Source organism: Cyanistes caeruleus, chromosome Z, assembly GCF_971803275.1.
Source record: "Cyanistes caeruleus chromosome Z, bCyaCae1.hap1.1, whole genome shotgun sequence".
In the NCBI taxonomy this organism is placed as follows: Eukaryota; Metazoa; Chordata; class Aves; order Passeriformes; family Paridae; genus Cyanistes; species Cyanistes caeruleus.
In genome coordinates this window covers 21810328-21838308 of record NC_141732.1, presented here as the reverse complement: position 1 = coordinate 21838308, position 27981 = coordinate 21810328, and the positions used below count along the sequence as shown (strand labels likewise).

General features: G+C 40.2%; 1 protein-coding gene across 2 annotated transcripts; it reads left to right on the top strand.

The window, feature by feature from the left end:
* The first annotated feature begins 106 nt into the window (after positions 1 to 106).
* Positions 107 to 27774, top strand: ENTREP1 (endosomal transmembrane epsin interactor 1). 2 transcript variants are annotated; one of them, XM_086868450.1, is made up of 11 exons: positions 107 to 506; positions 2949 to 3005; positions 12219 to 12329; positions 13766 to 13888; positions 14712 to 14819; positions 14937 to 15055; positions 18682 to 18811; positions 19380 to 19452; positions 23713 to 23859; positions 25672 to 25958; positions 27064 to 27774. In XM_086868450.1, exons 1-11 carry the CDS (start codon positions 225 to 227, stop codon positions 27268 to 27270), a joined length of 1644 nt encoding a protein of 547 aa, XP_086724576.1. In that variant the 5' UTR covers positions 107 to 224; the 3' UTR covers positions 27271 to 27774. The 2 variants fall into 2 exon arrangements, with proteins under 2 accessions (XP_086724576.1, XP_086724577.1); XM_086868451.1 differs by lacking the exon at positions 107 to 506 and adding an exon at positions 509 to 764.
* The last annotated feature ends 207 nt before the right edge of the window (positions 27775 to 27981 follow it).

The window sequence follows — 27981 nt, the reverse complement described above, 5'->3', positions numbered from 1 at the left end:
GGCCCCGCCTGGCGCTGAGGGCGAGGCCGGGGCCGGTGTTCCCCTCCGGGGAGCGGAGCGGAGCCGGCACGGGAGGCGAGGCCGCAGGAAGTGGGCGCCCGAGGGGGCTGGCGCGGGGGCGGCCCCGCCCGGCCCGGCCCGGCCCGGCCCGGCGCGCCGACAGCAGCCGTCGCTCGCCGAGAGCCGCCGTCGACAGCCTAGTCGGCAGCCCCGTGTCGCCGTCGATGGTGATGCCGGGGTCCTGCTGCCCTCTCCAGGGACTCGTCCTGCCGCCCCGGGCGGCGGCGGGCTCGCTGTCCACCACGGACGCCGGCCTCTCGCCGCCGCCCCTCCGGCCGGGAGCGGCGCCCCGCCGCCGCCCGTGCCCCCCGCTGCCCTTCCACTCGCTGCTCGGGCTGGGGCTGCTGCAGACCGGCCTGGGCTGCGCCCTGGTGGCGCTGAGCTTCGGGGTGCTGTCGCTGAGCAGCGCCCCGCAGGTGAAGAATGCCCTCTGGGCCGGCTCGTCGGTAAGTGACGGGCGGGACACGCCGTGCTGGGGCCCGGCCGTGCGTGAGCGGCACCTGCGGGGTCGGCTGTCCCGGGGGATGCGTGATCCCGCTCCTCCGCCATCGCTTGGAAACAGCCTCCGGCTAACGGGGTAGCGGCTTTTCGCTGATAGTTTTGTAGGACCCCAGCTGGGTAACAAACGTCGAGACTAACAAATAGGGGATTTATTTCCTGGCGGTCTTTTTTGAAAAAAAACTCAAAAAAGTGGGGAAAAAAAGGTACTTGACTTTTTTTGCCCTATCAGACACAGTATTTTTCAAAAGTCATTGTGTAAGTAGATGTTGCATGTCTGTGCTTTGTGCCTTTACTCATAGGCATAATGTAGAGATAAATCAATATTCCTGGGGGAAAAAAAGTATGGACTTAGGGACAGTTTTGTAAAGAGTACTGAGAGAAATTATTCCATCTCCTGTTGGTCTTTGCTTTAAACCACAGCTTTATAAATGCAGAATATATACAGAAGTTTGTATTGCAGAAGCTAGGCAGTAGTAAGCAGAAGTTAATAAGTGTAGGAGAGTCCCATTGTTTGGCTCCGGTTTGTGGACCTTCCAGCAATCAGCAAGTTGTGTACTGGGATGGAGCACTCAGCTCCTGCTGCCTGTGTGAGCAGTATCAGCTTATCCCTCTCTTTAAACATTTCACTTAAATTGCCAGTGTTGTTCACCACCTGTGGAAATGCTCTCAATGCAGTAGTTTGGGGATCAAGTAGTTCCTGTTTATCTGTATAATGCAGTGTTCATCCCTGAAAGTACACAGTCCTTGGGAGTTGAGGGGAAATCCAGACCATCCAAATATCTGTGTTTGGTATCTCTTTTGTGATCTTACTCTAGGTTAAAAGAAGTTTAAATATATGTAACCAATGGACTTCCTTTGAATTCTGTACACAGTATCACGTTTATGCTTTTAAAATATTTTAAAGTTGCACATATAATAGAGAAATTCAGTATTTTTAATAATCAAGAAAGGTGTTGTTTTTTGGGGGGGTTTTAAATTATATTTCTGAAGAAATAGTACACTCAGAAAAGCTACCAAAATACCATTTGGGTGTAAAAACATAAGTCAAAATCGTAGCCCAGAAGCAACCTGGAAAAGCAGATGCCATCAAAAGCTGACTTATGTGTCTGGTTGGGTGCTTTTTGGTTTGGTTTTCTCTTCATTATGGATGCAACATGCTGACTTGTAAGGGGCATGTCAGGAAAATTTTAAGAACAACTTCCTTTTCTTATCTTTAACAGATGCAATGAAATAAATTTGTTGTCCTTAAGGAAAAAAAAAACCAAAAAACATCAGTATTGATGTGCTTTGTTACAAAATCATATGTCCATTTTGCACTCAGAGAATTCAAAAAATACTTTGTTATGAAACTGCAGAGTTATGTATGTGGTTTTGCAACACCAGTGATGATATCAGTAGGTGTTTGGCCAAGTCATATATGCATGTTACGCTAGATTAGATTGATCATGTCAAGTGAATGAAGTTACAGAAGGGATTTATTAAAAATACTAGTGGATGACTTCCTGCTTGTTCCAGTCTTCCTCGCTTTTTTTCGGGTAGGAGCTTGATGTCCACTGGCTTAGTCACAAAGTCCAATGAGTTAAAAGTATATCTGCTGATTTATGGGAGATGCTGAGAAATTTATTTACCTTTCTTTATAGTGTTCCTATTCTTTTGTGAGAGAATATTCAGGTATGCTGTTTATTTCAGTGCTACAGCAATTATTTATAATTTCTTAATTGTCTTGCCCTGTAAGGTAAAGAAAGAATCATAGAGTTCAGTTCTGTGATTCAGCAAGTTTGGTCTAACAACTGCTGTTGCAGAAGGATGTGCTTTTATTTTAACTTCTTTTCTCTCACTGATACTGGCATTCATCTGATTAAATAGCAAAATGTTTCAGGAAGGTAGTGCTGGTGCTCTTTATTGATTTCGGTAGGGTTCATTCTTCAGGTTTTACCTCACTGAAATGGTCAGAAATCAGCAAAAGGGAAGAAAGAAACAGGCAATTAATGAAGTGCTGAGATTGTGATGGACAGAGGGGATAAAAAGGACAGTTTTTAGACTTGCCTAGCCACGTTTCAGAGAACAAATACTCCCTTGGTTGAAAGCAATTATTTAAGGCAAATGTGGAGGTTGGAATTGCTGACATACTGCTTGTCCCCATACATGTTTTCTGGGAGGAAAAAATAAGAAATTAGCAGATTTAATTTGGTTACTGTTTCACAGGATGCTCTTAGGAGCGAAGAACCTCAGCAGCACAGGTATTCTCTGCTTTAAGTGCATCTTTGTATCTTGCAAAGATACAGCATTGCTGTAGTGTTCCAAAGTACAGTAATAAAAACAGTGTAAATGTCATTTTGTGGACAGTTCTTTGCTTCTTGGTGACACTGTGTTTTTTGATGTTGTAGACAATCTTATGCGGAATCTTAGGGTTAACAACATGGAAGAGACCGATGATGCTTTTGGTAAGTATGGATTAGAGTCTGTAAGGAAATAATTTAAAAAATATCCTAATTTAATAGTCACTGGTAAAAAAATAATCACTTCTTTCTCCTTTTTTAAAAAAAAATGTTGAGTCTTTCTTTTCAAATTGTAGAATCAAAATTATTTAAAGAGAAGTCAACGACCATGAAAGGCCATATTCTTTCCTGCATGGTTGAAGTCCTCAGTAAGAGCGAGAAAGGACCATGTCTGGATGATTTGTTAATATTATTTAAAGCACACATTTTATATTTTTGTATGTATAAGAAAGTGCTGGCTTAGAATAAGTAATACAGCTCTCCGAGACAGTGCAGCTTAAACTGAAATAAAGGAGATGGTTTTAAATCTTAGCTTAGTTGTAGTGTTTTAGTTTTTGACAATAGGTTTGAGAGCTAACTTAACACCTTACAGCAGGATCTGGTACTAATTTCATATACAGTTGACATGGCATTGCTGTGAGAGAAGATTGATGTGCAGGGTGTGTAAGCTGTTTCCACTTGTAAGTGAAATCTGAAGCTGTGTGTCTCTTAATATCTCAGAGTTGGGATTTGAAAAAGAATTTTATAGTTGCTTTTGTTTTGTGTGTGGTTTTAGGGAGTTTTTTGGTTGGTTGGTTGTTTTGGGTTTTTTTTTGTTTATTTGTTTGTAATTTTTTGCATTACTGTCACTTCTGAAGACTTTTTTGAGCCAAGGTAGTTGTTTCATTTATCTGCAGCACTCCTTTTTTTGTGGATCCTCCTTTGGGATCCAGATGGGTATCAGTGAGGAGTACCAAGGATTAGATGTGTGAGCTGTGGATAGAATCATAGAATTGTAGATTCACCAAGGCTGGAAGAGAGATTTGAAATCATCAAGTTCATCTGTCCACAGCACTGCCCCAAACCCCTAAACCACATCACCCAATGCCTCTTGAACACCTCCAGGGATGGTGACTCCACCACCTCCCTGGCACATCCCATTCCAATGCATGACTACCCTAACAGCAAAAAAACTTTTTCTAGTAACTGATCTGAATCTCCTTTGTCTCAGCTTCAGGCCATTTCCTCTTGTCCTCTCGCTGCAGGCACCACAGCAGCCATGGGACCCCGCCTCACCACAACCTCCTTCAGGGGAGTTGTAAAAAGCAATGAGATCCCCCTGAGCCTCCTTTTTTTGAGACTAAACAGCTCCCTCAGCTGCCCCTCATGAGAGATGTTCTTTAGTCCTTTCAGGAGCCTTGTTGGCCTTCCCTGGACAGGCTGCAGCCCCTCAATGTCCCTTTTAAAGTGAGGGGCCAGAAAGGAGCGCAGACTTGGGGTGAGGCCTCCCCAGTGCCCAGCACAGGGGCACGGTCACTGCCCTCATCCTGCTGGCCACGCTGCTCTTGGCACAGGCCAGGATGCCACTGGCCTTCTTGGCCACCTGGGCACACTGCTGGTTCATGTTCAGCCAGCTGTCAACCACCCAACATCCATTGTTACTTCTAAGTGTGCATTGGTTAACACAGGCAAATTTTTCAGGAGTTTTGTGGATTTTGTTTCTTCTCAGAGAGAAGTCTGGTGTTAGAGACTCCCAATCTGGAAGAGCCATGTTTTCATCAAGATAAATGTACATGTTATCAGTCTCAAACTGCCTAAGACTTGCACAGCACTCCTGTGTCAATATTCTTTGTCTGTGTTCTGGACTGTTTCTATAGAATGTTGTTGCTCTTTCACTCTTTAATGTTCTCCTTTGTACAAAACTGATCTTCCTTTCCTTATTTTACTTAAATTGAAAGCACAAACTCTTCTTGATCCCTTCTTTTATTTCAAATGATCTTTAGGATGGTCACATGCTGAAGGAGATTGCCCTGGGATATTGCACAGCAGATGGGAAAGTTTCTGATGTGAAATTGATAAAAGCTCTGAGCAGCCTGCCATGATTTCATAGCTGACCCTGCCTTTGAGCAGGAGATTACAGAGGAATCTTCCTCAGCTCTCTAATAGCCACAATTATTCTGTTCTGTGATTATGTGATTCTATAAAATCGTTTGGTTTTTTTTCTTATTTATATGCGTGTTCTACAGAGGTCTGATTTTTGATAGCCAGATTAGATCAGCCTTGTCATTGGGAATCATTTCTGCTAAAAGAGCAGTGAAAACCTGGAACAGGCTCCTAGAGATGTGATTGATGCCTTAAGCTGTCAGTGTTTAAGAGGCATTTGAACAATGCACTTGATACTGGGCTTTGATTTTTGGTGAGCCCTGAAGTGGTCAGGCAGTTGAACTAAATGATTGTTTTAGGTCCCTTCCAACTGAAATATTCTATTCTACGTGGAAAAATAAAAACACAAATAAACATTAAACTCTTCTTAAGGGTAAGGAAATAATACCTTAAACTATCTACAGTCTTTCAAGGACGGATTGTTGGTTTCTGTGGGCATATTTGGGCTAAATGTCTATTATGTCTACCCCCTAGTAACTTGAACCTTTTTGTCTGGGGAGTTATGAAGAGAGCACAATTACATGAATTATAAAAGCAAGCTTCCTAAATGTCTCATCAATGAGAATCATCACACAGTAGTGACTTGGAATTATGGCATTCATAAGCAAAATTAAAAAACTTCTTCAGAACTTAAATTCATATCCTTTTGTCAGTTGTGACAGTCCTTCCCTTTTAATTCCTCATGTATGGCCTTAGCACTCCCCATGACGGTTTCTCACTATCTGTGTTTGGGTTTTTGTGAAGTGTCAGGCTGTTATGACTGCCACTTCTGTCCAAGGCCTTGGTCATGGAGGAAAACACCCAGACTCAGGGTTTTTTCTGTGACAGAAAGATTCTGGTGCTGCTGATGCTTGCAGTAAGCACAAGGCTGCAATGCTGTGAGAAAGGAGCTGGGGATGGGCTGTGGTGTTTCAGCCACTCATGTTTTTACTTGGAGGGGAGAAAGGAATGGAAACACATTGGTTACAGATACAGTGGACCTTTAGTAACACCATCTGTGAAAAAACAGCCATGAAGAGGGATGGCTGTGATAAGACCTTTTAGTAAATAAAACGGAGAGTTGTTATTTGGGTTTTGCCACCTGCACTGTTTTACAGCTGTATTAACAGTGTGGGATGATGCTAGATAAGTATTATATCTGAGAGACAGGGTACTACAAGGCAAAATCAAGCTACGGTCATATCTTTTGAAGGACATTTTTGCAAGGGAGGCCTAGTCTTGAGCAGTAAAGCTGCTGAGAAAGTCTGGGTTCTGAAATCCTTCCTTGGTTTTACATGTTTGAGAAATTTCTGTCCTGGATATCTTGTCAATCAGTTTTGGAAGTCAGCTTGTAATGCTTGTGCTTTGAAGCTGATTTTTCTTTGAGGAAATGCTGAGTTAACACTGGACTCAATGATCTTGATGATATTAATGATCCTGTGTTTCTTCTTTAGGACTGTCCAAATGTATTAATGGGGAAAGGGGAACTCACCACTGCCACCACCTACCCCTCGAAGTTACTTGGATATTGGCTCTGAACCATTCTGGGCTCAGTGTTACCTTTCATGCATAGAAGAATCTGGTTCCTTCCTTTCTGCTCCTAAGCTTCTTCTTTTCACACAGCTTTAAATCTTAGTTTTACCGGAAGGAACCTAAATTATTTCAGAAAGTACATCATTGTTAGTTTGATTGTGAATGTTTTAAGGGCAGCTCATGTCTTTCACAGGTGATGCTTGGCTGTTGTAGCCTCTATCCTTACTTGTATGCCTGATTGGACTAACTTGAGTTTATGTTGCATTCCCAGGAGTTGCCAGGAGCTGTACACGCTTTGCTAGATGCAGAAGCCCTTAGCTAGTGAAGTATCCTTTCCTTTCATCGCACATAAATTAGTTGCAATCCTATAGAGTGCTTTTTAGATGATCCTCTGATTATGTTTGTTTCTGGTTTTGGTTTTTTTTTCACTAACTGAGTCTAAGACTTCAAGTTAAGCATCTCTTTTGTGTCTGCTTGGTGCTTGTGTTCTGCTGCTAAAGAGGAGACTTAGCTGTGATCAGATGAAAAGGAAAGGAGTGCTAGCATCCAACAAGACATCAGCCTATTTTGCTGTGCAGAGTTGAACTGCTGCAGCTGCAAGTACTGGGGAGCAGTTTGGTACCTGCAAAATGCATGGGATCAAGAAGTCAATAGAACACATGCAGGCTGACTCTGTCTTGAACGTGACTTCAGCTTTTGGCTACATCAAGCACTGCATGCTTCTGTTATTTTCTTGTGTGGCAGCTTTTGTGTTCATACATGTCATTGTTTTCATGTAAAGCTCTGAGGGGCTTGACAGACAAAGCAGAGTTGCATGTGCAGCATGGGTCATTCAGTCTGGATTCTTCTCATGTTTTACAGTGTGCTCACAAAATGATTTGAAATTTTTACTTGAAACACTTTTAATTTAAACATGTTAATATTTTTGGTTTATGACAAATATTTACAGATCTTTCTTTGAAAACAGAAAAGTTTGTAGAAGTTGGCCTTTATTTATGACCTAGAAATTTTTGAAGAATATATTTGTGGTAAACCATGTATTTAATTGAAAATTTTTATCCAAAGAAAAATATGTTTGAGAAAACTTAAATAAAGATTTCTTAGGGCTGACTTCTGCTATGATATCTGCACCTTGACAGATTTTCATGAATTTAACTAAAATTTAAAGTATAGATCAAGATAATTCTTTCCAGTAACGTTCTTAAACTTTAGCCCTGCTAGTAGCAGTGAACTGTGAACAGAAGCTCTGTATCCTGTCCCTAGCTCTGAAAAGCACTCTCCTTAGGCATGTGCTTTATGACAAGCAAGTCTCACATAATGTGAGAATTACTGTAGTACTATCTTTTTTCCCTTGATTTTAGAAGTAAAATAGCTCAGTGTTAACCTCTTTGCTTACACTCCAGACTGCAGCATTAAGCCAATAAACAGTAATTATGCAAAGGTTTTAAAGTCAGTATAAGCAAATAGAAATAGGCTTTTAAAAGTGAGAGTATGAAAAGCCATTAGAAGCTTATAGCTGTTTTTATGCTGGAAGAGCTTTTCTCTCATACATGGGGTGTTTTAGTGCTGCATTTGAAATATGTGACTTCTTAATTAAATTAATTCATTTGTCTCTTCTTGCAGGGCTTTCCTTTGTTGGCAGTTGTGTTGTGGGTCTTCGTACGGTAGAATAAGTAGCTCTCAGAACTGACAGAAATCTTGTAAGGTCCTGTGAGTTTTAATTATAGCTATTGCTGCTGTGCCTATGGACAATTAATAAATGGACATACTCTTTTCTATAGGATGTTTATAAAGAATATATGTAGGTTGTAAATGGATATAAGAGTTGCTGATTGTGAAACAACTGTTTTTTCTTTCATTTAAGTGTCTGCTTGGGCATCAGTCCTGCATGTGCATATTCAAGTGAAAGCAGTTCCTCTCTTAAATTAGATACTTGCTTCAATGGCAGCAGCAGCAGGACAACAAGGAGCTTTCCTGTGCAGAATGAAAGACAGTGTCAGTGCTTTACTATGCATATTTATTCTTCTTTCCTTGAAAGGCATAATGATACTTTTCTACTTGAAAGAGTTCATACATTCAGGACAGTAGCAAATATGAGTAGATAAATTTTGTATAGTTTAATTCATATGAAGGTTCCTCACGGCTTTCTGCAGCTGTTCACAGTCCATGTGTATCTAATGCTCTGAAGATGAAGCTCTGAGCCAAACTAAGGCCATAATTTGAGTTGTTTCCACTTTTATAACTGCAGTCAAAACCAGTTACATCTGTTTAATTTTTGAAATACCATGTTTGCCTTTCTCTGTTTTTATCTAAAATGAGAAGTACTTCTCTCCTCTGGGTAGGATCTTCTGTCACTGAGATTAAGTATAACCCCTGTTTTTACTTGTAGAAGAGTAGAGAAGGAGAAGATGTTTAAATTTGCATCTGCAGGAAGATATAAGTAAGAAAATAAGCTGACAGAATACCTGTTAGACAGTGAATGACTGAATAACTGAGGTTTGGGATCAGTGGTGAAAGCCAAGCTTGCCAAGGGCCAGAGGTGAGCCTGAGGGGTGGAAACTGAGGGGCCAATACTACTGAAGCAAGTGCTCTGCACAGTGGATCTGAGTGACTCTCAGCACAGGCGATGCCAAACTAAGAGGAATGGCTGATATGCTAAATATTGCCATTCAGAAGGACCTGGACAGGCTGAGGAGTACACTGAGAGGAATCTCTTGAAGTCCAACAATGGGGAATGCAAAGTCATACTTGCACAGGGAAATTATCCTGTTACACAGAAGGGAGCAACCTGGTGGAAAGCAGCTCTGCAGAGAAAAACCTGGGCATCCTGGTGGACAACAGGCTGCCCATGAGACAGCAAAGTGCTCTTGTGGCAAAGAGGACTAGTGGTGTCCTGGGCTGGATTAGGCAGAGACTGGCCAATAGGTCAAGAGATGTGATCCTTCCCACACCTGGAGAGGTGTGAAAGCTGTGGCAGTTCAGCCTGGAGAGGAGGAGGCTCAGTGGGAATCTCTTGCTTCTCTAAATAGCTGATGGGAAGGAATGAAGATTAGGGAGCTGGACCTTTTTCAGTAGTGCTCACTGCCAGGACAAGAGGGTGTGAGCAGAACTGAGAAAATAGGAACTTCCATCTGAACATAGAAGACAACTTTTTAATGTTATGATGATCGAAAACTGGTGTAGGTTACCTGTAGAGATAGTGAAAACTAACTGGACATTATATTCAACAGTTTGCTGTAGGTCATAAAATCATAGAATGGTCTGGGTTAGAAGGCATCTTATGGTTCCAGCTCCCTTGTTGTGACACCGGCTTGAGCAAGAGATGAGATTTAGATGGTCTCAAGAGGTCCCTTCCGATCTCAGTGATTGTGTAAAAATTCTCACCAGTGATGGAGAAAAAAGATCTTTTTATCTTGACAGTTAAGTACAACATCTTGTCCACTGTCAGATGTGTGGCAGAGAATTTGTGGTTATGGTTCAGATCATGGTAGTGTTTTAGATTGTATGTAGAGGAATAATTTTTATCTTCTGATCATCATCATTTTACTCAGTCAAAAATACACTATACATACCAAAAACAGATCAAGATTATACTTGCTCCTCGTAGAATTTATTAGAACATAAATGCAGAAATTATCATCCTTTCACATATTTATGATAATACTCCTTCTCTTCCTCTTTGTTCTTTGATTTCTGACACTTCTTTAGAAAAATATTAATGATTTTTTTGTTTTTCAAAATTTTGGATTGGAAGTCTGGATTTTAACTGTAACTTTTTTGTATAGCTGTAGATGGAATTGTTTCTATTGCAGCTTCTGTACCAAAGGAGACGACTTAAATGTGAGTTTACTAGTTTTTTTTGGTTTTTAAAAAATCTTTCTTTACTTTGGCCAGGTAACTTTTTCCCATTTATTCATCAGTTGAAAAAGGACAAATACACCTCTTGTTTTTCTTGACAAGAAATTCCATGAGATTTGTGCTATAAAGATGTTTTATGTTCAAACTGCTTCTATTTTACTTACTGGCTAATTGCTAATTGTTGGTGCCCTATGTTGAACCCAGTTGAAAAGTTTTCTTTACATTAAATACCTGTGTGTAGCAATATGTTTTCTCAAAGTAGTTTTTTTGCTGGAAAAGTAACTAAGGTAATTTAGGTAAAAGCATAAGGAATGGGTTTGATTCAGTTACATGCTGAGCAGGGAGTTAATTTTTTTAAAATTGTTAAATTCTGTTTGTATGGAAAAACAAATGGCACTCCAAGTGCTTTCTAGAACTAAAACCCTATTTTCTGTGGTTTTGTGATTAGTACAAAGCTAGGACAAATTACTCTTTTTCTTAATAATTTATAAATTATTTTGTTTTTAGTATATCTAACACAAAGTAGTCTCAGTCCTCTTCAGAGATTTATTAATAACTACTAATTAACAAGTTATTGGGGTTTTGGGGTTTTTAAAATCTACCTTATGGGATAATGTCATGGTCAAACGAGTAATGACTACTAATGTCGTAATTGAAGAATTCAGCTTGCACAGTAATGCTCTTTGGCTCTTGTCCATTCATGGGGGATTATTTCCCTGAACTTCAGAAAATGGGAACATAATTTGTGCAACAGCTGTTACCTTTTTCTGCTTCAGATTCCAGGTAGCTAACCATGGTACTTCAGCTGAATGTATTCAGAAGGCCATGGTGCTCTTTGCATGTTTAGGAAGTCCTTGTAGCTGGATCTCTGGAGCAGAACTGAACTCACATCCCTCATAATGTCCTTCTCTTCCTCTGCTTCTTTTCATGTCCTGCTTTTTTAATTTGGACCATTTTGATACAAAGAGACCTGAATGAGCAAATTGTTATTAAAAAGGATGCTTTAGAACATTAAGAATCTGATACTTGTTTTGTAGGATTAAATGCTTAAAGGAGGCATCTTTTTTTTATTTGTCTCTAAAGTAGTAGTCTTACCCATACTACTTTCTCTTGAAGTACAGATTAGTTTTGCCTGTATGAATAGGGACAAGGATGGTTCTTTCATATATTCAAAATCCATATCCAAAGTCATGTAAACACAGATTGTAAGGGAATATGTGAAAGTAAGACATCGTTTTATCCGCTGCTTCTGCTTGTCCTTTTGTAATGTATTTATTACTCTTGCCATTGCTCAATTTCAGGTGGTTTATAAATCTGAAAGTATTGTCTGATTTATGAATATTCTGGTTTTAGTAGTCAGGAGGAAATAAAGTCATGTGACTGAAGTATCTTAAGTGTTTCAATCCTCACTGCACTGGGACAAATATTTTTCATTTATTTGTGCTGCAAAATAATTCTGGAAATGTTCAGAGTGAATGTTGGCTTAAGATGTTTCTCCCTCTTCAGGTTTCTGTACTGTTCTGAATTTATTGAGAGCTAAACTTGGTGGAAGAGTATGACATACAGCAGAAGTTGGGCGACTTGCAGATCATACTTGACACTCCAGCAAAGCTTTTAATTGCTTGTGCTATTACTACTGATATTTTCAATAGTTGCATATATTTTATTTCTGCATAACTAGTGCAGAATAAGGAGAGAGAAGAGAAAGAATTTTGGAAATAGGTTAAGACACCTCGGGGCACTGAAATAATGGTCAGTTTTGAAAAAACAGAGTCGTTCCCAGCTTCAGTTTGTGCATGGGATTTGCTCTGTGATAGGTTCCTTGAGTTGGGTTCCTGTGCACTTAATTCTGTTTTGATGTTCCAGGTTAACCTGTTTGTTCTGCTGTCTATGATCAGTGTCATGCTGAACGTGGTTGGATTAATACTAGGATGTGAAGGCATTCAGTTTGTGTCTGGGGTACCCAGGTGTGATTTGGTGAGCACACATACTGATTTACACTGATTTCTTCTCATTATGGCATATTAGCTTGCTGTGCTAAGATCACAAAACGTCCTGATGTAGAGTTGCAAGTAATTTAAGAACTGGCATAAAGAATTTTTGTAGTAATGTAAAAAAAATTAACTGTTGAAAAAAGCCTGAATGTGCGTAATGGTGAGCTACCCGCGAAATGTTCAGTCTGTTATAATCTCTTGGTGGGATTGTTCTTCCTCTTTTGCCTCACCTGGTGGGGACCATTGTGTGATACCTTGCAGCAGAAGCTGTGAGCTAAAAACCAAGGTAGATCAAATCATACTAGCTTTTCAGAAGACTTCCACTTGAGGAAGATGCAACCTGTACAAGGCAGGGCAGAATGCAAAAGATTTTTCTCAAGTGGTTGTCATGAGAAATAGAAGAATCACTGTTTATGAACTGGAAACTGTGGGATAATTGAAATATAAGGATACAATATAGGGTCACTTGGTGATGAAGATGATTGTGTGTAAAAGCTTGAAGGACTTTGTGGTTTAATGGAAAGATCTTTGAATATCTATTTTCATTCATTTACTCTTTCAAGAAAGCTATTGTTGGTTCCTTGACATGCCAGTAGGTGTATTGTAGTGAGAGTCCAAGATTATAAACACTTGGCAATCTGTAGTCACCCACTATCACTGTACCAAAGCCACAATGAGAATTAATGATATTCCAGATGAGGTGGTCAAATGTTGCAGGAATTTCTGAGCTGTCTATAGTTGGAAGTATGGGTACAGCAAAAACACATTCCTGAAGTCATTAATTATTTTGTAGGGTGGCTTCTGTAGGTGGAAGAATGTCACCATTGTGACTCTAGAATCTGAAAGCTAAATACACAATTATTTCTAAATATGGGGACTTTGAATTTCTACTTTGAAAAGTAAGATGATAAGATTAATTTGAACGTGAAAGTTACTAACAACAGTGAACTACAGATATGGCTACTAATGATTTGACCAGGTTGAAATGATAGTTGTGGGCTTCCTTCCACGCATAGAAATGCAAGGTGTATTCCTGAACCATAGCAAATGTGTACAGTTCATATAGAGTGGTTTCCACAACAATCAGAGAAATAATTTCTCTATTAATAGCATAATAATGCTATTATGCATTGGAAAGAGCATAGCTAATAAAATTGCTTAGTAATCAGTGCAGCTTTGCTTACAACTAAGTTGTGTTTAAATGTGTTAATGCATTACCCATGCTTTCTCTCAAATAAGAAATCCATAGTACAGCTTTATAATGCAGGAATCATTGAGATACCAAACTGTTCAATTATATGACCCTGTATTTCCAGTCTGCTTTGTGGCCATGGGTTTAGTTTAAGACATTAGTTCTATATTATGCAGGTAAAAATATTGCATAAAACAATTTAAAAAGTAGAGTTTTGTTTCTTCAAGATGGATGAAAACAAGATTTGTTTGTGCTGTGAAGAACCTCATCCCACTGCATGCACAGAAGAGGAGGCTGTACTGAAACTATACCATGTGAAGTCATGCGATGCTGCTCACCTTCTTCTCAAGGTACCCTGCACACACAGCAGCAGCAGCACTGCTTTTATAATGCCCATGCTTGTGCAGCAGTGCAGTGCTGAAGTGATTGCTGTGTTTACTGGGAAAAACTCTTTTATTTTTCTGGTCTTCCACACTGGTCAGAAGCTCTTCATAGTTCTGTAACGTGGGGGGATTTTTTAATATCTGGGACTTGACCAGTGCATTGCTGAGCCAATAAGCATTTCTTGCTTGTTTTTTTGTGTTTAGTGCAACCAAAACTGCAGTTGAATCCTGACAAGATTACAAGGGTGAATAAGATCTGAATTTTAGCTAATTATTTGATGCCTTTTTTAGTCTTTTGCACTTCTCAGCCTTTTGTGGCTTACAAGCTGCTCAAATCAAACTCACAACCAACACCATCTTCAAATATCAAAAAGATTTGATATTTCTTTTATGGGGATCATCTTGAATCTGGAGTTCCCACTGCAAACTTATGAGGAAGGTTATAAGTCTTGGATGAATAGATGGATAAATCACATCTGAGCTGTATTAAGCCCTTCTGGATCTCTCTGTCAGGACAATAAATAGTGTAAAACAAGTTTTTGCAAATTACTCTAGTCTTGGAGATTGTGCTGAAGACTTCATTCCATACATTTCTTAGAAGTAATTGCCATGGTAATCTCCTCTGTATTTGTTTTTATTTTGTAGCATTATTATTATTATTATTATTATTATTATTATTATTATTATTATTATTATTATTATTATTATTATTATTATTATTATTATTATTTTGACATTTACAAATATCATGATTTAATAGTTTCATTTCAATGATCTTCATGTTCTTCAGAAAGTTCTCTTAGCTCTTAGTGCCCTGAATGCTCTCGCCGCTACAGTTTGCTTCATAGCGTCTGCCCTGCATTACTTGCAGATACTTGCATCAAGAAGATTCTGCACAGTAAGTGAGCACAAGGCATTGTCTGCCACAGAGACTGGTACAAGCAGTATTAATAGATTATACTGTTCAGCAATATTTATAGCTCAGAAGGATTTTAACAGAAGTTTGTTTGATCAGGGTGAATCTGAGGTTGAAGACGAAGATTATGATTTGGATCCTGATGATTTTGTCCCACCTGTCCCACCTCCCTCCTATTTTGCAACTTTTAATTCTTGTACCCCACAAACAAGTCACAGGTAAAACTGCACACTCTCTTCCTTTCTTTTACTGTACTTCAAGACATGGCCTAATCTTTTTTTTTAAGACTGTTTTCTCTGGTGAAAAGGTTTGTGATTTTAGGAGGGTTAAAAAAAAAAAAAGAACCTATTAGTTTGGAGACAGCATAAATACAATGTGGGCAAGGGACTAAAATTTTGTGAGTTTGAGTTTAGATTCTCTAGGAACTATTTCTGGGTGAGAGAAATATTAGTGCTCAAAACAACTGAAAATTTACACGATGCTGTCAAGAGCAGGTGAGGGCAGCAATGGGAAGCCAGACACAACCACTTGGTAAGCCAGAGACCCTGAGTGGTGTTCCCCCACGGATCTTCCTCCCAGAATCATTCTTATTCTCCTTCTTGGGCTGTTAGAGATGACTGAAGGGTGTGTTTTGACTGCACTGCCTGGAAAAGTAATCCCTTACCCTGCAGGTAGTTGCTCTTGAAAGTAACTTGCAGGTTGGCTTTACTAGTTTGTAACTCAGGTGGGGCTGCGTTATTCTGTTCTGAATATACAGTATTTATACATAAAGTATTGTGATGCTCAAGCAGACTGTATGACTCTTGTTTAAAATTCCTCCTTTTTGCAGTGTGCAGGAATGTTTAGTTTATTTCACTGTTTCATCAGGAATAGCACACATGACTTTCAAGACTGTGTGCCTGGCAGAGGTAATTACAGATTGTGGGATGGTCTAGAAAATGGTAAAATGGCACAACAATAGGATTTAGAATGAACAGGTCCTCTGAAAGACTAGAGACTGGAGTTGAATTAAAAATATTACTTAAAACGTCTATGTAAGTTTTGGTTCAAGCTGCTTATGAGAACAGAATGAAACGTGGAATGAATGAAACAGAATGATCTCTTTGGAAGAATAATTATTTATCTAAATATACTTTTCAGAGTTCCCCTGCTTTAAAATGGACCAGTTGTTCTTTGTCTAGCATGTCATTCTAGACGGTTATCTCTTTCCCAGTAGCAGGATTTCTTTTTTTTTTTTTTTTTCCTTTGGCTCAGGGGTGCTGCTGAACAGTATTTAAGGCTTCTGTGGTCTGAAATTGAGTAGCCACCTTGCCTGTGACTATGTTAAAACTTGTTGTTGATGGTAACATTTAAGTGATGATGGCATCTTTCTGAAGTAAGGCTATTTGTTTTAGGGTAAGTTATGCAACAGGGCAGAAGTTAAAGTAACACTGTTTCTGTTTTTGGAAGATGAGTAATTATCTCCATCCAGTCAGGGCTGGATCCTGCAAGAGTGGCCGAGATGGGATGTGACCATTTCTCAGTCAGCCTCCTCACGCTTCTTCCTCTCAGTCTGTGCCCTGAACTCCGTGTAGCACCTGTGTGCCCTGTAGCACTCTGTAGGCACCTCCGTGTGCCCTGGCTTTCTGTGCTGAGCTCCCTGATCCTGGCATCCCAAACCTTTGTGTGCAAGTAGGGTGTCACAGGAGCCACATCCAGGGAGGTGAGCCCCATCTGCAAGCTCCAAGACAGATACATCCCCTGAAAAGGGAAACAGCAGTCATCAAAATTTATGCCAAAGACGTGTTTGGAATATGTAGGCCTTCTTCTACCACCCTTTAAATTAAAAAGTCAGAGGCCCAGCTATCAAAGTCAATTGTTTTTCTCACTTGTTCATGGGAAGCTCTTACATTTGTCTTATTTAATGGCAAAAACCAAACTAGCTGTACAAGTGTCTGGTCAATTTCTATCTCTACTCTTGTTATTTCATACCTTAAAAAACAAATACAAAATAAAAATATATTAAAAAATAGCAATTACATTATTCATATTCAGGGTTGGCACAACATAAACAGTGAGAACTCAGTTTCCAGGTGGAAAACAAAATGTGGAGTTTGCCAGGAGTTGGACTTTGATCCTCGTAGGACCCTTCCAACTCAGGATATTCTGTGATTCTATGAAAGTGTCACAAGACATGTAAACTTAAGGGAAGAGGTGATGCATGTTGGGCAGCAAGGACTAAAAATGTACCTAAGTTCAGTTTGAAGTATTGTTTGGGTACATCCTGGAAATTACTTACATAACTAAGGGACTGAAGGCAGTGCTTTTCTAGTTGCCTGCTCTATAATAAGTTTTAATATAGTTGTTGGACATAGCATTAATTTTCAAGGTGTGAATGAGCTGGATGGGCCAGATCAGGCATGTTTAAAAGGAAGACTTAAGGTTGAAAATGCATAACTTTGTGGCTTATATTGAATGTAAATTCAGCATGAACATACTAGGAAAATGTGAAGAAGTAATGTTGATGGAGGATCTCTCTCCATTGTACTCCGAAATTATTCTGAAGCCTTTTGGAACATTTGAAGTAGATTGTAATTAAAAGCTATTTTAACATATTTTATTTTCCCCATTTTTAAGACTAAAAGAGATAATGGCCAGATGTCAAAATATCTGCTTTCCTTTCCTCATATTTCTCCATGCATTACCTCCACTATCTTCACAGGAGTCACTCACAAGAGGGCTTCCAGGTTCTCATTTTGAAACTTTTCCTCTCTGTGCAAGCAATTTTCCATAGGCATTTCTGTCATTCTGCCCTTTCCTCTGAGCTTGCAAGAAAAAAAATGTCAGTCATCTTTGTTCTCTCCTGACAGTGTCCAGAGAAAGGCGAAATTCTGGGAGGAAGGACTTGCTTTTATTATTATCCACTAATGATAGTGGATGAAACCCGACCGAAGTCCAGAGAGCAAAATATGTGTTTCTGTTTTGCTTGAGGCTCCTGCTCAATGCCAAAACAGCAACTAAAATGTTAAAAAAACAGCCCAAGAACAAAAACAGAGAAGAACTGAGATGCTATGAGTCACAGACTTATCTGAGGGTTATGTGGGGAAGGTCTTCTTGCCAGCTCTGCTGTTGACCACCACAATTTGTTACGGTGTTCCTGAGGCAATGTAAATGTATATTTATGAAAAGGAATGTTTCTCCGGGCACTCTTCTGTTTTCTTCCTCCTCAGAGCTACCTCCTAAGAGAAAGATGTTGCAGCAAAAGGTCATTGGGATTTCTGCTGTGTTAAAGGTTTCAGAGAGCTCTTTGGAAACTGAGGAGTAAGGTTAGCCATGAGGTGCATTTGCCCTGTACAAGCCTTTGTGCATTAATCAACCATAATATTCTTTCATCATCACAAAAACAGCTTTTTGTTTTTATTTGGCTTTTTCTGTGCAGCTGTATCTGAGCACAAAGCTCCAGGTCAGAATTATATTGAATTTAGTTTATAATTAAGAACCCAGTGGTTCACAAAACTCAGAGCTAGGCTGTCACATTTTGAGTGACAGCCTGTACTTTTCATTTTTTGTAACAAAATTGAATCTCTAAAGTAAAACTGTAATGGGTTCCTAGGCCCAGTACTGCCCAAAGATGTTTAAACTCTGGTGAGCACACTGGAGAGGCACATCCTAAAGAGCTAAACTGGGAATTACTCCTGCTATCTTCTGAGACAATGTCTTGCAGATCTTGGCGAGTCCAGTACCTGTGACTTAGATTCCAAAATCTGAGCTGGCACAGGAAAACAGGTGGAGTTTGGTAGCAGATGATGTTTTTCTACAGCTGGAAAGCCACACTGACAGGTTTGCTCTGTGTTATTTATTGCAGCACAGCTGTCTCTCGTGTGATTTCTCTGCCCCATATTTATGGAATGCGAATCAGAGGTGCTGAAGTATTCTGCCGTCTGGACCCACCTCCACCTTATGAAGCTGTGGGCAGCTTTAGAAGCTCTGAGCAGGTATGGGCCACGAGGGTTTAATGTCTGATTCGTTTTTTCCACTCTAAGGGAGAGGTTGCACTCAGGCATGGTAAATGTACGTCAGAAGGATACATTTGATTACAAATGTAAATTTCACCAAAGCTTTTAATTAATTACTTATCTCTAGAACTGAAAAGTTTTCTCCAGTTGGAAAACTGCCCAGGCATGGGAGATGGAACAAAAAGTAATGTGGAGCACACCTGTTACTGCTTATTCTAAAAGACCTCCTTGCTTTACTTCACTTAGGTACCTGCACTCCTCCTGTGAGGGACTAGGTCAAAATTTCATCATCATTGATCATCCCTTTTCACTGGTGTTTTCAAAAGACAGGTGCTTTTTCCCAGAAAATGACTGACCTGGGTGATGAACATGAACACTAGACATTCACTGGCCTTGATTTTGCCATAGAATTAAACTCATACGATACAGTCTCTGTGCACACTTGTTCTTACAAGTGTTCCATTGCTAAGGTGAATGTTGCAGTTCTTAGGAAATGCCAGAGAAAGACAGGGACTTGTGATTTTTCAATTTTTGCATTTTATTCCAGGGAAGTGCACCTCAACTAAATGACATGGAAGATGTTGATTCAGGGGAAGTAAGTGACAGGCAGACCTCTCAAGGTAACAAGTAATTTTAAAGTTTGTTCTAGAATGTTCTTTCCAACACATACAACTTAATGCAGCAGCAGCATTATTGCATTTGAAAGACAGCCACCACACTGCAAACCAGAGATACAGAATCATGATTGTTTTGGCCAGTGGGAACCAGGATTACTATTTAAAATATTTAAAAGCATAACAACATGTTTTCATGCAAGATACAAAAAGAAGGATACGTTTGCTTTTTAGTAACCTAAAAGTTAGTTTTTGACACTATATCCATATGTTGCAAGAAATGACGTCCAGCTCCAGAGCTTCCATTTGCTTAGTGTATGTGATGGTGCCTGTTAACATTTTGTTGCTTGTAAAAATAGGAAAAGGGTAGAATAATGCTGTACTGTGTGGAGCTAAACTGGGAATTATTCCATTTTCCAGCCTGAACTGGAAGACTTACTAAATAGTTTCTGCCTCTTGGTACAGGAGATAGCTAAACCACTCTTAGAGACCACATCAAGCTTTGCTCTGCATTGTTTTAGAAAACCATGCCTTATGGCTCCAAGTTGTTTTTAGCCTAATGTTTGTTGCAATGTATGCTTGTGTCTAAACATTATTGACTTCCAGCTTTTCCAGTACAGCCCATGAAAATGTGTTCCAATTTTCACTTGAACTTGACCATTATGGCAAGATTGTCTTGTCTGCAATATTCATACAAGAGAGTAAAAACTGGGGCAGGGGGGAAGCCCCAAATCTGTTATTTGGTTGTATCCTTTCTTCTGCCAATGTACTTATCAAACTATTAAAAAACACTTGGGTTTGACCTTCATCAGTTGAAATTCCTCCTATTATGTGGAGTCAGGGGGGAAAAAAGAGTTTGTGTAAGATCATACTTCAGCCAAATGTCAGCTCTGTCAAAGTCCCCTTAAGTTCTCACAGTCTGACTGAAACAGCTGAAAATAAGCACTTGGATGATTCTGGTGTCTTGCCAGCTGTGATAAATGAAAACCTTTTGCTATAGCTTCTCTAGATTTCTTCCTCAAAGCTTTCTTACTGGTAAAACTCCTGTTTTGCTTTCTCTGAGCTTCCCGAACTCAAACAAAAAGAGGTTATCAAATACAAGGAGTCATGATGACTTGTTTAAAGTTATGAGGACTGGAAACAGGAAAAAATAGCTTAGACAACGCACCTGCGGTGAAGGTCAGTCAGGGAAGCCTTTGCTTTGTTTTGTTTTGTTGTTTTTAAAAAAGGCTCTGATAAGACACTGTTTGAGGCATTTGTATTTAAAAATTTCCTTTGTAAGAATCAGACCTACCTGAGCACATATGGCAAAGTGGACCCTCTTTTCCATCATCTTAACTGGTTTGTCCAGTATTTTTTTAAAATAAAGAGGTCTGTAAAGAGGTGTGAAATTTCCTTCATAGCAGTCTATGGTGCTGGTTTGGATTTGTGATTTGGGGGGAGTGTTCCAGTATTGTCTTTGTTCAGGGACTGGCTGGGCATCAGTCAGCCAGTGGTGAATGACTGCTTTTGTATCACTTGTTTTCCTTTGAGTTTCTTGGCTTTTTTTCTCCCACCTCACTCCTTATCTCAACCCATGAGTTCTGCCACTTTTGTCTTTCAATTCTTCCCTTATCACTGGGGAAGTGTGAGAGCGAGTGTGAGGGACTGAGCTGCCTGCTGGGGTTAAACCACTGCAGGAGGGAAATATAAAATGGGGGCTTATGTTGGAATTGTGGCAGAGGAAGTCTGTGGGCTGTCTCAGCTGGTGCAGGGTAGCAATCTATAAATAAAACTTGAACTTTCAGTTTATGCTGGCAGGCTGTCATGCCAGGGCATTTGTGTATGATGCTGTGATTCCCTTGGCACCATCAGGGCTGATCAACTGAGTATAGCTCCTGATAGAAGTTAAAGCTGTGCACTGCTCTGCCAGCAGAGTAAGGGGAATCCTGATTGCCAGCTGCAGGAGGAGCTCTAAGCATCTCTATGCCAGCTAAAATTGTTTTACTGACTTCATAATCACTCCTGTCACACAGAATGGGACTACAGTCCGCTGACTCTATTAGGCAGACATGCAGCCTTTTGCTGGTGGCAGGAAGTGCTTGGTAGCTTCTCTATATCATCACAAACCAGGTGTATGAATTTCCAGTACACTCCACTGTAAGACAGTTACCTCTTGGAAACATTGTTAAGGATCAAGATCACAAAATCCGCTCATTAATCTGTTCAGAATTAAAAAAAAAATACCAAGCAATTTCTCCAAAGTAACAGCACCACTGTACCTCCAGGACTTACTGCTAAAACAGCTCCACTGGTGTTGAAAATTTTATATTGGTGATGGATTCTTTAATCCTGCATGATTTTTGGTCTGCCATATTTTGTTGCTGGGCATTACCTTCTGATTTGCTAGGCTGGCACCTGTTTTATATAGGTTGTCTCACTCTTTCTTCTCTTTAGAGATTCTAAGTTGCATTTGTATAGGTGATAAAGTGCTGTGCTCAACAAGCACATGCCATCCAAACCTAAATTTTCTTGAATGCTTCTGCTACTGGCACATACCTGTTAGATTTTTGCCGTGTTCTGACTAAAAGACTGTTTACATTAATTTGGTTTTGTATTGGGTTTGCCTGGCCAAGTTTTGGTAGTGGTGGCGAAGCTGCTGGAAGGTTTGAAGCTCCCTCTGTGTCTGGCAGAGTTCCAATGATGGACCTGCTGCTGGAGAAGGCTGCACCACTTAGAAATTATGGTAACAACTCTGTGACAACATATTTAAGAAGGAAAAAAAAGTTACTTTGCTGATGTATTGGTGCCCAGAGAAGAGTGAAGTGAGAAGAATATGTGAGAGGAACAGCCCTGCCAACGCCAAGGTCAGTGGAGAAAAAGGGGTAGGAGGTGCTCCGAGTGCTGGAGCCAAGTCCCCTGCGGCCCGTGGTGCAGCCCGTGGAGAGGCAGCTGTGCCACTGCAGCCATGGAGGTAACAGGGATACAGAGATCCACCCACAGCCCATGGAAAGCCCCTGCTGGAGCAGGTGGGTGTGTGCAAAAAGGCTGTGACCCCATGGGAAGCCTGTTCTGGAACAGGCTGCTGTCAGGAGCCCATGCTGGAGCAGGTTTCCTGCTAGGACTTGTGACCCTTTGGGGGACCCATGCTGGAACAGGACTGACCCCATGGAAGACTGACCCATACTGCAGCATTTTATGTAGAATTGTTCTCTGTGGAATGGACTCAAGCTGGAGAAATTCCTGGAGAACTGTCTCCTGTGGAAGGGACCCCATATTGCAGCAGAGGAAGGACTCCTCTCCCTGCGCAGCAGCAGAAACATGTCGTGAACTGACCACAACCCATGATCCCTGAGCTGCTGCAGGGCAGAAGATAAAGTCTGGGGGAGGGTTAGGGGGAAGGTGTTTTTTAAGATCTGTTTTACTCCTCATTATCCTGCTAATTTTTGGATAAAGTCAGCTAATATTCCCAAGCTGAATCTGTTTTACCTGTGATAGCAATTGATGAGTGATGTCCCCCTGTCCTTATTTCAAATCATGAGCCTTTCATTATATTTTTTTCTCACCTGTCCAGTTGCAAAGGGGAATGGCTCTGGTTGGGTACCTGGTATCCCACTACAAGTTTTTTAACTCCTGAATGATCAAGAAAATTGTTTTCTGTGACATACCAGGTGCCACTAGATGGAGGCACAGAACCAAGCTTAGTGAGAAACATACACAGTTTCATCCTGTCCTGTTCATTACATTGCAGCATATAGGTTCACTCTTGGGAAAAGGAGGAGTGGGAAGGATATAGCATATCACAAGAATCCAGAAAAATACTTAAGGAAATATTTTGATTCCTTTTTAGGGAGTAGTGACTGATTACAAGATACCTAATTGCAAAAGCTGACCAACCTCTCTGACCATACGCTGTCATACTCGGTACAACTCATTATAAGCACGAGGATTTGGGGCTGTGTGAGATTTAATTTTTCACCAATAAAGCTGTAGCTTCCTTCTCTCTGATCAGTCAGTTTAAGGTGATTTTTGTACTAGGGTGTACTGGACTGTAGTCTTCTGCTACTCCAGTTGCATAAGGTGGAACAGGCTTTTGCAAACATTTAAACAGGGTTTAGACCAATGTTACTGTTCAGTAAGTGTGGGTCTGTGTCCACATACATGCACCTCTAGACCTCTGTGTCCAGACTTGCAGGTGGGATGGGGAAAAAAATCAGTCTCTAACAGTGGCTTCTACAGATTAGCTTTATTTTGACTACTTCTACTTTTCTGTTTCTAATAATTCAGCTGAAGAAATTCAGGAGCCTTCCAGCAGAGTGAGCCTTTCCCCTTCAAATGCAAGCTGTGTGTCTGCAGGAGTGAACAGGAGAGCCTTCAATTCCTTGTGGAAATACTCTAAAAGTGACCCTGTGCTCCACTGCCAGCTGCCTCAAGGTGACTCGAGTTTCTCTGTCAGTGATTGCGTAATTGTGTTTTCTTTAAAAGAAAACTTTTCAAGAGTTTTGTACATTGAAGCTAGTACCTGCAGAAATCAGCTACTGTTTCCCAACAGAGCACATACGTAACAGTGGTTTGCCAAACCTTCTCCACCTAACTCCTTAGTTTTGCAGCTCTTTAGGTTTTCATATCCAGGAACAGGGTCCGTAGCAATGTATGTATGAAGGAGGGGTCGTGGAAAATAAGGAGGGAGAGCACACAGGATTCCTCAGTGCACTGACACCTAAAATCTTACAAGTGCAGTTGTCAGTGTGAGCAATTTACAGCAAAATTGGCTTGGGGATTTGGTATTAGCCTATAAGTTGGCTCCCCTTTTCTCAATCCTCACATCATAAAAAAACAAAAACAAAACAAAACCCCAAAAAAACCTCAACACAACTCATGGTGGAGAGTTGTTGAAACTGCTTTGGTGTCAGTGATACAATTCTGTTGCTGTGGGAAAACTGCTAATGTGACTACACAGTCCATCATACTGCTGCCAATCTTGAAAAATGCACCAGTCAGGGGTCTTGCAGTTTTTACTATAAGATATTGGAATCCCCACAGTAGCTGCTGACACATACCAGCACTCAAAATGTAAGTGCCAATGGGCATGTTAGTAACAGCCATTTATTCTGGATATTGGGAGCATGCCTATCTGGATTACACTTGCTGTTTTTGTGGAATGTTTTCACGGCCCTGCTGTATCATGTGCTTTGTCCTCCTAACAAGTTCCACCAGAGCAGCCCAGAGAATCTGCTGCTGAAGTAATAGTTACATGACACACAGCCTATTCATATATTCATAGCTGTGAAAGCAGAGTGTTTCTGATGTACAGAGACCCCATGTCAGAAGCATTTGGAAGCTTTAGGCTCAGTGTTACTGAGGTCAGGTCAGTTCAGCAGTTAGGTCTGAGTTAATCATGAGTGCTATAGAAAAAGAACTCACTGCAGCAATGGAATTTACTTCAAGTTAGTGCTCTTCTTTCTGGGAAGTTTTGGATCTCTTCCTGAAGTTTTTTGGTCTGAAGCCAAAAAGTACTTCTTGAAACAAGTGCTTCTTAACTTCTTAAAGTACTTCTTGAACAAACTGTAGGTGTGGTTTGGGATTTTTTTTTGTTTTTTCCTTCCTTTTAATGGGGTCAAAATTTGATAACCTGTGTACACCAAAGGCAGTGTATTTTTATTTTGACAAAAGGCAGTGAAATTGATTCTGTATTGCCCTTTGTTTAGTCCTCAAAAGGTAATTTTGAGTGTTTTGGTGTGGGTTTGGTTTGTTTTTGGGTTTTTTTTCCATTGAATTTCTACCTTGTAGTATTACTAGATTACAGCTTGACAGGTATTTTCAGTCCTCTTGACTCTTGTCCTCTTGACTGCTAATAACTAAAAGTTATCAAGAGTTTAGAAGAGGTCATAAAAGCCTTCTACCTTTTTGTTTACATTGGCATTCAACATGCATTTCAGATCTCTTCAGATCAGAAAAAAGAAAAAGGAACCAATGTACAGAAAATGACAGAGCTTTCTGAAGGGGAAGAGTCCCTCCAGAGCCTTTGACATGTAATATGCACTGAATCATAGTTATGTATGCCTATTTTACAGGCATTTTGTGTAAATCCAATAGAGTGAGCCTTCCATACCAGCCTGACCGTGCCAGACTGTTAGGTTTTACAAGGTTAAACAATGCACTGCATCCTCTTTGAATCAGGAGGGGAATCTCTAGGAATGCCATGAACTATGTGGATTGTTTGCTTTGTGTCATCTTTGTCTTCAGGGACAGTTCTCAACTGTGAAACTGCAGCACTCAATGATGTAAATCCACTTAACGCTGTCACCTTGCAGAAGAGTTCAAGAGCAAGAGCTTTGAGGGGAAGACCCCAATCTCTGATAGACTATAAATCTTTTATGGAGACTAAACAACGTGTGGCAAGGATCCTTGAGCAGTCCTCCAGCAGCATGAGCCCAGACGTACATGACATGGTGGAAAATATCAAATCTGTTTTAAAATCAGATGAGAAACATATGGCAGAAGCTGTCACCAGTGCCACTTTCCTTGAGCAGGTAGTTTTATTACTTGTATTTATCACATGATGTGGAAAACCACTGCCCCTGGTTTGGAAGTATAGGTTTACATCTGCCAGTCTGTGTGTCAGTTTTTGAACCAAACTGGCTTCCTTCAGGACTTTACTTTCATGTAGGTAATGTGTGAGAGGCTGTGACATTTATTGCTCTGTCAGCCACAAGCCAGATTATGTGTGTATTTAAAAACTGAGTCAGTCTTCTGCTGAGGAGTCATGAAATGTAAATAACATGACAGCATTTTACACTGAGTGTGGCAGGGGAGAGGGAGAAGATGTTATAAATAACCATTTGCTATTGCAAACCAGAAGGAATGGAGGCTGACAAGGAAATTTTTATGTAAACCCATTAGAAGCAAGTTTTTTGTGATTGGCTCCCAGGATAAAAATAAGACCTAGTACTAAGGAAATTAAAAGCAGAAAATAGAAAATACGATGGAATGACTAGCCAGAAGTTTCAGACACTGCAGGCTTCATCAAATAAATGTTTTGGTAACTTACAGACCTTTTGGGTAGATTAATTGATTCATGCATGGCACAAGTGATTTGCTATGACAACTGGTTTTGGTTTGGGTTCTCATGCAAAATGCATCAGTGTCATTTAGGTTCTGCAAATAAAGTGGGATTTCCCACTGCAGCCTTCAGGCAACAAAAGCCTTGACAATTTTGACAGAAACAGGAAGGAAAAAGGCTCCTTATAATAATTTAATTTATCACATAAGCTTGAAGGTTATTACAGTTCAGTGGCCTCTGCAAGGAAGCAACATTTAGGTTCTTTGTAAACAATAGCAGACATGCCATAGGTTGGAGTGAAAAAGTTCCTGTGCACCTTTGAGGGGGAAACCAAACCAACCTAACAAAAACTCAACAAACAATAAAATAAAAAATTAACCCACTCCTTTCCCAACTAGGACTGCTTTTCCCATGCCTCCTTGGCAAAGGCTAGGGGTTTTAGAGCTTTTTTAATTATTCTTTAAATATAACAAACAACACTACAATTAGCTTCTTCCTAGTTGGGTAAAAAACTATTTTAATGGGACAAGAGCCTGAAAACAAAACTGATTAAAACTTCTATTTTCTTTATAAAGGTGATGACACATGCTCAGCAAGCCACACCATTGCGAGTCAGTGCGTTACCTCTCAGATTACATCCTGGATTGCTGTACCTGGAGAGCTGTGGTGACCTGAGTACTTTCACCACAGAGGGAGAACACCCAGCAGAGAGGAGAATCAAAAGAGCAGAACATGAACGGCCCCATAGTCTTATTGGTGTTGTCAGGGAAACTGTACTTTGAGCTGGGTTTTTGGTTATTCCTCAGCAGAAGTCCTTCTGGCAGACATACACATACTGCAGAGGAAAATATCTCTGTCAAGTGGGTGAATGGGTTTGTCAATAATTTTCTTCTTTTTTAATATTCTTATGCTCAGACTACAAAGAGGAAGATCATTCTACAAAGAGCATTAAGCAGATTGAAAACTGACCTTTATTGGGCCCTCAGCTACAGCTCATCTGTTTGTGATACATTAGTGCTGTGCATCTCTGTGAAGTTTGGTAACGTGTAGTTGTGTGGTATGATGATACATTATCCTTGTGGAAGGAGCTGTCAAAAGCAGTATTGAAGAAATTAGCAAATTTTTGGTACTTTGGTTTAAATTAAAATCTCCAGTCATCAAATGGAGCCCTTCAGATACAAACTATGTTAGTAAAAAAGATGGTGTACAGAATTCTGAAGTTATTCTTTACAAAAGAAAGTTGTTGAAGTGCAAACTTTACTAAAAATAAAAAATGTCCTGAAGAAGTTTTTTGGCTCAGTGAACTTCTCAGTTAATGTTGGAACAACACCCAAAAGCACAGCTGTTCTGCAGTAAGTGGTACTGGCTTGTTACTGTCCCGGGAAGAAAGGCACTCTCTGTATAGTCTCATTTGAAATGCTGTTTATTACAGTGGGTACTACGAATGAAGAATCTACTATAGCTAATTTTATATTCTTCCAGGTGCTGGGAAG

What these genes read in the sequence shown, in the direction of transcription:
- ENTREP1 (XM_086868450.1), top strand. Translation starts at nt 225, where the DNA reads ATGGTGATGCCGGGGTCCTGCTGCCCTCTCCAGGGACTCGTCCTGCCG. An exon ending in ACCCCACAAACAAGTCACAG is followed by an intron (nt 15,056 to 18,681) that starts GTAAAACTGCAC and finishes TATTTATTGCAG; the next exon opens with CACAGCTGTCTCTCGTGTGA. An exon ending in GCTTTAGAAGCTCTGAGCAG is followed by an intron (nt 18,812 to 19,379) that starts GTATGGGCCACG and finishes ATTTTATTCCAG; the next exon opens with GGAAGTGCACCTCAACTAAA.